Source organism: Haplochromis burtoni, unplaced genomic scaffold (genome assembly GCF_018398535.1).
Source record: "Haplochromis burtoni strain Fernald_Lab_line unplaced genomic scaffold, NCSU_Asbu1 Contig_44, whole genome shotgun sequence".
NCBI lineage: Eukaryota > Metazoa > Chordata > Actinopteri > Cichliformes > Cichlidae > Haplochromis > Haplochromis burtoni.
Window position 1 is genome coordinate 1,788,648 of NW_024582405.1, and position 9,937 is coordinate 1,798,584.

The window sequence follows — 9,937 nt, forward strand, 5'->3', positions numbered from 1 at the left end:
TCATGATCCTTTATTCCATCCCTCTTCAGTCTAAATTTCCAGTGAACATGTGTGTTTCAATCAGCTGACTGATTTTCATTGTTTCCATTTCATCAAAGGTGATTTCTAACCAAGCCGAGGAAGCTGAATCCTTCTGTTCTTTCTTGTGTTGACCTTTTTTGAGTCAGTAATGGAAAATAAAGTAAATTCCTTTTCATAAGACTCATCCAGCTATGCTTACTGGGGGTAACTGATTATACAAATGGAAATGGAAGTAATTATCATTCATTCATTTTTGGTTAATGTCTAAAAGCTTGTCTTTAAAGGGAGGTCTTTAATAGATTTTCCACTAGGCCATAACACTACCATTAAAGTCATTAGTTGCACTTCGATTGTATTTGTGTCGGACGGTGTCAAAATCCCATGGTTAGAAATTTACATTTGGTCCAATAAAAATGTAAATTGACCACATTTTGTTATATTTAGCTTCAGTCTTTCAGATTTAATACACAGGCTGTAAAACATGTGTCATAGAACCAAAGAACAACTTGTTTGGATGGTGAACTTATCGGAAACCATGAATACATACTGTATATTATATAGCCTGTCAGGCCTTTTAATGCAAACCTGTGATTTTTTGGCTGCATCGATGACACTGACCGTAATCTCCTACTGAAGTGTGAGTGGATCAGGCCTTCACACATCTTGCACTGACAAAACAGAGCTGTAGCACCTGTCCCTCTTGTGTAACAGATTTTTATTTGTCAGCATTCACCAAAGTGAACTTGATGTGAAATGCGTCACAGGATGACATTTGGTTTGGTGTCCCTCATGCCACGAGCCCAGTGTGTGTGTTATCTCAGCAGTGTTCGCTGCAATGCACTTACTGTTAGCATTTCTTAAACTCTGGGTCGGGGCGTAAAGTGGGTCATGTCCTTTGCTCCAATGGGTTCACACGTAACAAGAAAACAGCACGTATTCATGTTGCATAATGGGAATTTACTGAGAGTCATGTGCTGGGAAAAAAAGCACTTTAGCGCACTTTAGTAGTATAACCCTTTTGTTACCTTCTGATCTTTTTATTTTTTATTTCTCTGTGTAGGTCACGGGTGGATCCTTCACCTGGGGAAATAACCTGTTGACACTGTCAGACATCAACATCCGGATCCCAACAGGTAAGACTAGACGACAGGTAGAATACTTTAAAGTTCAGGTTTGTATAAGGAGAAACTCTAGTATGTGGCAATGGAAATTTTATTTATGTTGCATATATTTCATTATATGTAAACGCAATGTGCTCAAAACATAAGAGGTTTACAATGCCTTAAGAGTGTAAACCTATACAGCTATTAAGTGAAAGCTTGTGGAAATAAAAAGGGTTTGACATATGTTATATATGATGCATCAAACCTAATCATTTCTGTCCTGAACCTAACCTTGCTGATTCTTCTCCTCATACTCTTCCTTTCTTTTAATTCTCTTAGATGTCGTGACATTTGAGGTTTGTTCTTCAACAGTTAGATTTGGTGTACCTCAAAGTTCTGTTTTTGGGACCTGTTTTATTTTATATGTCACTTTATAGGCTACAAGCATAATGTTGCCTTAATATTTTAGCATTTGATTTTTACTTTCTTTTATTTTACTGATATTTTGGTTACATATTCATATTTGATGTGTATCATATTTTCTCTTTAATGTTTTGTAATGTGGATATTTGTCAGACCCAGTTCTTTTAGAATTTGCTATATAAAAACACTTGATTTTATATGATATACGGTGCTTAACAAATGTATTAGACCACCTGTCATGTAAACAGGAAAACACAAATATTTCAGAAATCTATAGGTAAACATTATGTTGTTATGTGTTAGACAAATAATACTGAATTTATGTTTTTATATACATTTAAGCTGGCATACCATTTCACCGATGAAATTAATTTTTCTGTTCAGGTTAATTTAAGAAGGAAAAAAAAAATTATTATTACATTTAATCATTTTTTTTAAAATGTGACAAACTTTTTTGCTTTAAAAAAATTAAAACTGTAAATATGAAAAAAATGAACAACATGACCTATTTTTACCATTAAAAATATCATTTTGATTAAAGAGTTTGTGCACACTGGTGGATTAACCATTAGAGAAACTATAAATTTAGGTTGGTTTTGTCACAAACCTTATATTCGGTGGCGGTCTAAAATTTGTTAAGAACTTTATAACATTAAATGCTGCTTTGTGTATTAAAGCAGTATCAGTGTTTAAATAAATACATGCAATCACAGCCAGATACTGACTCTGCCAAGTGTTTTAAATTTAGAAGCATACATCCACAGGGAAGGATCTCACTCATATCATTGCGTATTTTAATACATCTGCTGCCTTTCACTTTCTTATGGTGGCTCTGTTCGCTGTAACGTTTCTCTTCTTGTTTTAAAATCTAGTTTTTGAGATTTAAGATCACAGTAAGTTTTGAGCTTATCTTTTTTCTTTACTGTTTCAGTGTGACAAACACTGTTTTAGTATATATGACGCTGCTGTTACACCGAGAGCTGCGGTAATTCTGCACTCCTGTAACTGAAACACTGAGTGTCAGGAGACCATGTTGATGAAGCTGTTAACAAATGGACTGTATAGTATGTCTTACACGCACACAGACGGACACACATGCAGTTTCCCTCGGGAAGTGACTTGCTTGCCATCCCAGTCATGCTACTACTAAGACAACCAGGATTTGTTGTCCTGCCAAGTGCTGGTGTAATGTTGTTCGGAGTAACTGGAGTGTTATGTTTGCGTGTTTTTCAGTTTGTTTTAGAGTCATTACAGACTTTCAGCTCACAGTGGCTGCTTGCATTTAGGGGATAAGGAATAATAAACAAATAATAATCTGAGCTCCTTTTAAGCTTAGTTTGACTGGTTTTGTCTGAAAGTTTCTTGTAATCATATTTATAGATTACCTTGATTGTTATCTGAGAGATTATGAGCGGGGTGTATTGTTGATGTCAGTAAGTTTCTAAATGGTTAACCTGCCCTCCACATTTAATGCCTCAGATTCTCATTAACATACAATTTTCAAGTTATTGAAACATCTTATGACATATAGTCTTCTTACAGAATCATGAATATTTAAATATTAAAAGGTTACAGTGTGCCTTACGCTGTAATAAAGTAGCATCGACCAGATAAATTTAGCTAGAGTTAAAGGCAAGGTTAGGTTTGGGTTCAGGTCACGCCCACCCCCCTTTTATACAACTACCCCCAAATTAAAAATCTTTCATCTGAAAAATGTAATCGTCAAACATATGAATCTTAATCTGAGAATCAGTTCCAGACTTCTTGCTGCCATCGATCGTACATTTTCTCTGTCTAAACTCAATTTCTTTTCTATGCTCAGTTGTGAATAACATTTGTGAGATTTGAAAATCAATGTTGTCATTTAGATTTTCCACAGCCTCCCAACTTGTTTTTAAAACAGGTGTTACACTTCATCGTCTGCAATCGTGGAAAAATGAAGCTTTCACATAACTCTATGCAGTCATCTGAAAAACAAAGTACTAAGTACACTGCATGATTCAAAAGCTTGTAGGGTAGGATTTCAGTCAGGGTGACTTTCATTGGTGCAAACTTTAGCTGTCGGACACATGGCCTCACATTTGACTCTACAATACTTTTGCATACAGAAGATTTCATGGTTGACTCAGTAAGTGCAAGGTGCTGGTATGAAGTGTATGCACTGACATGCTGTGGTGCTGTGCATTATGTCCAAACATCTCCACATTGTTTGTTCAGATGTAACATTGCAACCATTCCAAACCACCATGCCTCTTCAGTATTTGGCTGATTGTTTTGTCATGAATTTTAACTAAGGCCTGCAGAGTTTGAGATGTAGGTCTTTGATTTTTTGGAATTTCTCTGAGTATTGCATAGTTTGAATTTTCTGAGATGTCCCCTCCTGGGAAGATTTTGGCATTGTGTTAACACGCACCAGCAAACTATCACAACATCTACTTTTCATTAGCTAAACCTGGCTCATACTTACCCTCTTAACTGCCATGGAAGCAGTAAAGGTTTTTTTTAGTTCGTTACGTGACTGCAAAGAGTCTGTTTAGCATGTGGCTAAAAGAACACCTAATCCTTTCTCCATGTGGGCCACCAGTGAAATGGTGGCTTTAGGAGATTAACTGAGTTTCTAGCTAGTTTACCATCACCACCTTTTTCATTTCATTCTATCTCAGGTCAGCTGACAATGATCGTGGGCCAGGTGGGTTGTGGGAAATCCTCCCTGCTGCTGGCCATGCTTGGAGAAATGCAAGCCATCGAGGGGGGAGTCTACTGGAGCAAGTAAGAAAATATTTTATAAGTACTTAGTATCTAATATGCAAGAATCTGTTAAATGTAACAGAGGATACATTTAATAATAAATAAATACAGTAGCTGGTTTGGTGTGCTGCAAATAATTAAATAGAGGAAGTGGAACCCATGTTCTAAAAGCTTTGTATTTTGTATATGATGATATTTGAAATTTCTTCTGTTCTTTCTATGTGTTTCTATGTGTATAAACCTTTTAATTTTTTTTTAATGTATCAGAATGATAATCTCATATTTCTCATTTTATTTTGTTTAGTCAAACAGTTAAGTACTTTCAGTTGTTTTTGTTTCACGCCATTTTTATTTTACACATCTGGCCACATATAGTACGTCTTCATGACCATGATTGGGAACAAATGTAAACTAATAATCTCTTGTCTGTGCACAGAGTAATGCTGACAGTAACGAGAAGAATCAATTACTGGCTCGTTAGTGTCAAACGTCCAGCAGCGACATTCACTGTCATTTAATTTGCTGCTCTCGTGGTCATCTGGGATCTGTCAGCTTCTCCTCTGGAAAGCTTTCCATTTATAAAATCAATTATGGACGACTCAGTTACAGTCAAACTATGATGTTTAAAAGCATTATGTTCTCCCCGAGTTTAATGTAATTGCCATTCATTCGCTAAAATATTGAGTTACACCAAAGATGCTTTCATTCATTTTATTATTTAATTAAACTGCAAAAGACAAACTGGTTATTCAGCCTCACAAACACCAAATGACACTGGCTGAATCAATTACGAGGAGGATATTTGGTAATAAGCAGATCTCATAGCCTCAAAGCCTGAAGGTGATTCTGCTTTCACTTTCAGGAATGAGCTATTTCTACGACACATAGAGGTCAGCTGTGTTTGTTGTCTCTGGACATTTTATTATTAGAGGAAAGGACTTCCTGGTTTCTACTGTGTCTTATGCTAATTGAAGAGAAGTTCTGAGATAACACTGGTCATTTGTAACATCTCAGTTGCTTCCATAATTGTGATCAGTTTTTCTCAATGTCCTGACAGTTTCACACTTTTAGTGGTTCACTCAGGAGTTTCACCCACAGTGTTAAAATTGGGAGGTTACTTGAATAAACATAAGTGTTTATGTAGAGCTGTGGTCAGAAGTTTAGGCCTGTTAACTTGTCATTGACCATGATTGACCACAACTAAAGTCATTAAAGAAATTAAAGAAGTCATTTAGAAAGCCCCAAATACCATGACATTCATACACAGATTTTTAATGTGCAATGTGAAGCTGGAAATGGAAACAAAAGGTTGCTGTAGGTGTCTGCAGTGTGCGCCGTCATATTAGACAACTGTCCTGTGACTACGACTCATTTTCTTTCTGTAATTCAAGTTTCAGTTGCTTTTTTTAGAGGATTTTTGAATTTCTATCGCCTATATATCTGTCTTTATATTCTTATATTGTCTTTGCACACTAACCAGTGTGTGTGTGTGGTTGTGTGTGTGTGGTACCAACGTGTGGTGTCTGTGTGTGTGTGTGTTCGTGACTGCTTCGTGGCTGTTTTTGTGTGAGGTTTCTTTCCCTTTACCTTCTGCTTTCTTGCCATATCAGGCAGCCTGATTGTGAGGTGATCCACGAGGGGAACATAAGGTACCTTCTCTCTGGTCTACAGTCATTTAAACACAGACTGTAAATACTCAGGCTTGAAAATAGGTACTATTTTCTCACTTGCATACCCTCATGTTATTTTAAAGGGGTATATTGGCAAAAGCATGAGTATCTTCTTGGTGTTAAATTAGTTTATTAGTCATAATTTTTTATTACACCCAAAAAGGTAACTGCCATCTTTCACTGCTCACTGAGCACAGCATTTCCCCATCAGTTTAATATAAAGAGGTTACAAATCATTCCATATCATTTTTTATGCCTTTCAACGTTTACATTTAGCAGTTTGGATGATTTTTTTTTTATTGCTCACCGTGTGTTATGAAGGTTAAGTAAGTAAATCGCATTAGGAAGTAATCTGAAGGTGTGATCGGCTGTGGTTAACGAGCCCTACAGAAACCAGTGCTGATATCAGGTAAAGCAGTTTCTGAGTTTACCAAGGACACTTTCTATCTGGTGTTTGCTGAGTTAGTGCAAAATTCCACTGAAATTCAGAAAAGAACAACGTGGACATGCACAGCTATCATTGAGAGTTTTTACTCTAAAATCTGCTGCACGTTTGTACTGAGTGGCAGCACTGAGGTTTAGCCTGAAGTTGGAGAGTGAGGTTAATATTGGAGATCTGTGGAAGCCACATAATTATCAGTACATTCATATTTCTCTCAAATGTTGAAGGAACACAATTTTTATCCTTACATTAGGATGTCTGATGCTCTTGGCTGATGATGGCCTCAGAGGAATGGGACATTCACTGTTTGGTTCTGCTTTGATGCAGAGACATTAATCAGTCTGAATGTTGTAGCAGAATAGCTACAACATTCAGACTGTATCGTCGTAACACATGCCTGATGGATCGATTACTTTATGTTATTCAGTGGTTAAACTGATTTCCATGAGCCAAGAGAACCAGTACAGAAGTTTAACACACTGAAAGCTCTTAGAGTGACCAAAACATCTGAGAAGGGTCTGAAACTTGCGTAACTCTTGCCGCTGTTGTAATGTTTTTGTAATGTCATAAGACTAATCTAAAAATATTAAATTGTTACATTACAGTGTTACATATTGAGAAACTAATTGCAAGAGAAGATAATTTATGTGTTATTTAGTTTCTTACAGCTGTTTAAAATAAAGCAAACATAATAAATAACACACACCACGTACGAAACTCAGAAGTATAAATGCTGTCCTCTCTGCAGCCTCTCTACACATGATGCTTTTAAACTTTTCTCTTTTTTTCAAAGCTAATTTGGTTTTACTCATTCTTCATGTCTTGTTAAACTGTAGATGTAACAGTAAAATCGAATATTCATTGACATGCAAGAAACAGAAAAGACTATTTGCTCATCTATGCATATTTATTACATCAATCATTATATTGATTTTGATTAAACTGAACACGTCATTATTCTATAGGTTTATACAGTGTTGCACTGTTTCTTTGTTCTAGCACTCCTCTTGCCAGATTCTCACTCACTATTTTTAAATATATTAGCTGACTTTTGTGTATAACTTTTGACAACCATGTAATTTTTGAAATGTAAACCTTTCAACTCTACTCTACTAACTCTATTACTAGTCCTCCAATAGTACTGGAGCTGGAGAACAAGAAACAGTACATCCTTAAAGTAACACTGAAAATGTCTCTGAGCTTAAATTAGCATGAGCGGAGAGTGAGGGCTGGATACTTTTTAAAGTGCAGTCAGGGCGTATTTAATGCTGCACGTCCTTCTGTAAATAGGCTTGATTTAGCAGTTGGATTGAAGATTCTCTGTTTGTTGAAGGCTCTTCTGTTTATGCCTGTGCTCGTTTAAGCTGGGATATGATTCTTACACAAGCACACTCTCAGTCGCAGAAAATACACGACCTCATTGTCGAGGAAGCCACAAAACCTAATTATCACAGACAGACAATGACTGCATCACTTACACAGCCCTTCTTCTCTGGGTGGGAAGGTTAATTCAGTTAACAGCTGGCAGGCTGGGGTTTGACATGACTCTTCCATTTGTTTTCATGTTTTTTTTTCTTCTTCGTGCTTTTGGTTTTCCTCCTTAAAAAGCGAAGCAGCAGCTCATCTTTTGTGTTTTGTTATCGCTTTGCTTTTGTTGCGGTGGTCTTGTCCTTGTGTTCACACGTAAGTGCAAATATACATGCAGTGGACGGCAGCAGGCTAATTCTAACACACTGACTTTGACAGTTGGTCAGAGGCAGAGGAGTCTGACGAAGACATCAGGAGGTACTCGCTCTTCTTCTGGTCTCGACCTCAGAATGATGTGACCCTTTGACCCCTCAGTCTCACCTCCTCTTCTTTCTCCTCTGCTTCTCCTCCTCTTTCAGTTTTAACCCCATTTGTCATTGTTACTGTGCCTCAGAAGAAGTTGCCATTTTGCAAATAGCCAGGTTGTTGTTCTTGAACACATACATATAAGCTGTCTTTTCTATACCTATATAAATAAATATTATGTAGTGTTAGTCATAGACAAAAACCATAATTCTTTAGTGAATACACAGCTTATAATACTGAAATTAAAAAGCAATGCAAGGTTGCCAGTTTATTAATGCAACATTATTTTACTTTTATTGATTTTTTCTTTTGTTTTGTAAAGAGGTAAAAAGTCCAGTAAGCGTTTCATTATTTTAACTTTTTAAATACAGAGATTTTCTTTATCTAATGCTTATGAGGACTTGAAATGTGATTGAAGTTAAACCTGAACCAAGTTCAGTAAGACAGCAGCTTAATGAGGAACCACAGATGGATCACTTATTGGTTTATTCTTTCTTTCTTGAATGATTTTGCTGCATCAGGTCATATTGTGTGTGTTCAGGACCGTCAGCCTTCAGAGAGTGTTCTGGTCATTGTGTTGCTTTTTGTTCACGTGCCGTGTGTTGTTTTTGTTTTTATTGCTGGGAGTCATTGGCCACCCCCCCCCCCCCCCCATTCAAAAAAACAAACAAAAACCAAACAAACAAATAAACAGACTATAAACAGACTTTCTGATGCAATTGCGATATTTCTGCTAGAAGATAGCACCAAAAAAGAAAATGGGAGCTGGCCACTTTATTACTTTTTTTCTCCAAAAAAGTTTATTTATAATAGCGGTTTGTTGACAGTGGCAGTTGGATGACAGACCTCTCAATCTAATGGCTTCAGATCAAAAAATATACATGTGGTGACTTTGAGGAAGACTTTGTTAGAAAGAAGATTAATTTTCTTATGATTTGAGGGTAATATGATGGTTGTAGAATAAAAATTGTAGGCATGCCAACAGGTTCAAAAGAAAATTTTAATTAGAACTTTTCCCCCTTTTTTTGTCTGTTAATTAGTCCACTGGAGCCTTCTCATTCCCTCAAATGGGCGAAGCATTTTGTGAATTTTGTAAAATCTAGATCATAAAAATAAATAAAAGTATTAGACTTATAGCCTTGCTAGTTGATTTAAAGTTTTAACAACAAACCTGTGTCAGAGGAACAAGGCCAGAGAAAGAAAAACCACAGCTGAAGGATACCCCAACCATAAATATGAAAAAATTAGATGAGAAATGGGATTTTTTTGACAAATTGTTAGATAATTAAAAAATGGTATGCAAAAACTAGAAATGTTTGCACACTGGTGACTTTCATTTTCAGGCTTTGAATGGTGTTTCCAGTTTTGGACGTACAACAGCATATACTGGGATTATTTGCTTTACATAATCCCATCAATTACTAAGTTTAAGATGAAATCAGCAACTGGGAGCAAAGATGTATTGTTCCCTCTTAGCCAACCTCAGGCACCCCTTAACCAACACCTCATCACATGTAGACAATCAGTAATTAAGCCTAAGCAGCACCCAAAGACTCCTTACACTGCCACCTCAAGGAGCCAGCTGTATAATAGACTTTCTAACAGGGTCTATACAGGGAGTGCAGAATTATTAGGCAAGTTGTATTTTTGAGGAATAATGTTATTATTGAACAACAACCATGTTCTCAATGAACCCA

The 9,937-nt window shown here is 36.4% G+C and overlaps 1 protein-coding gene across 15 annotated transcripts in view; it reads left to right on the forward strand.

The window, feature by feature from the left end:
* The window catches only part of abcc9 (ATP-binding cassette, sub-family C (CFTR/MRP), member 9), a 75,764-nt gene that overhangs the window by 28,699 nt on the left and 37,128 nt on the right, over positions 1-9,937 (forward strand). For 7 of the 15 annotated variants that reach the window (XR_006054317.1, XM_042220158.1, XM_042220159.1 and 4 more), the window contains 4 exons: positions 1,082-1,154; positions 4,211-4,316; positions 5,906-5,944; positions 8,154-8,192. Coding sequence is in view for 12 of the 15 variants with exons in the window: in XM_042220158.1 (XP_042076092.1) it covers positions 1,082-1,154; positions 4,211-4,316; positions 5,906-5,944; positions 8,154-8,192 (257 nt within the window). In the remaining 3 variants the exon portion in view is untranslated. The remainder of the gene's footprint in view (positions 1-1,081; positions 1,155-4,210; positions 4,317-5,905; positions 5,945-8,153; positions 8,193-9,937) is intronic. The other 8 variants (XR_006054319.1, XM_042220161.1, XM_042220166.1 and 5 more) reach the window with 3 other exon arrangements.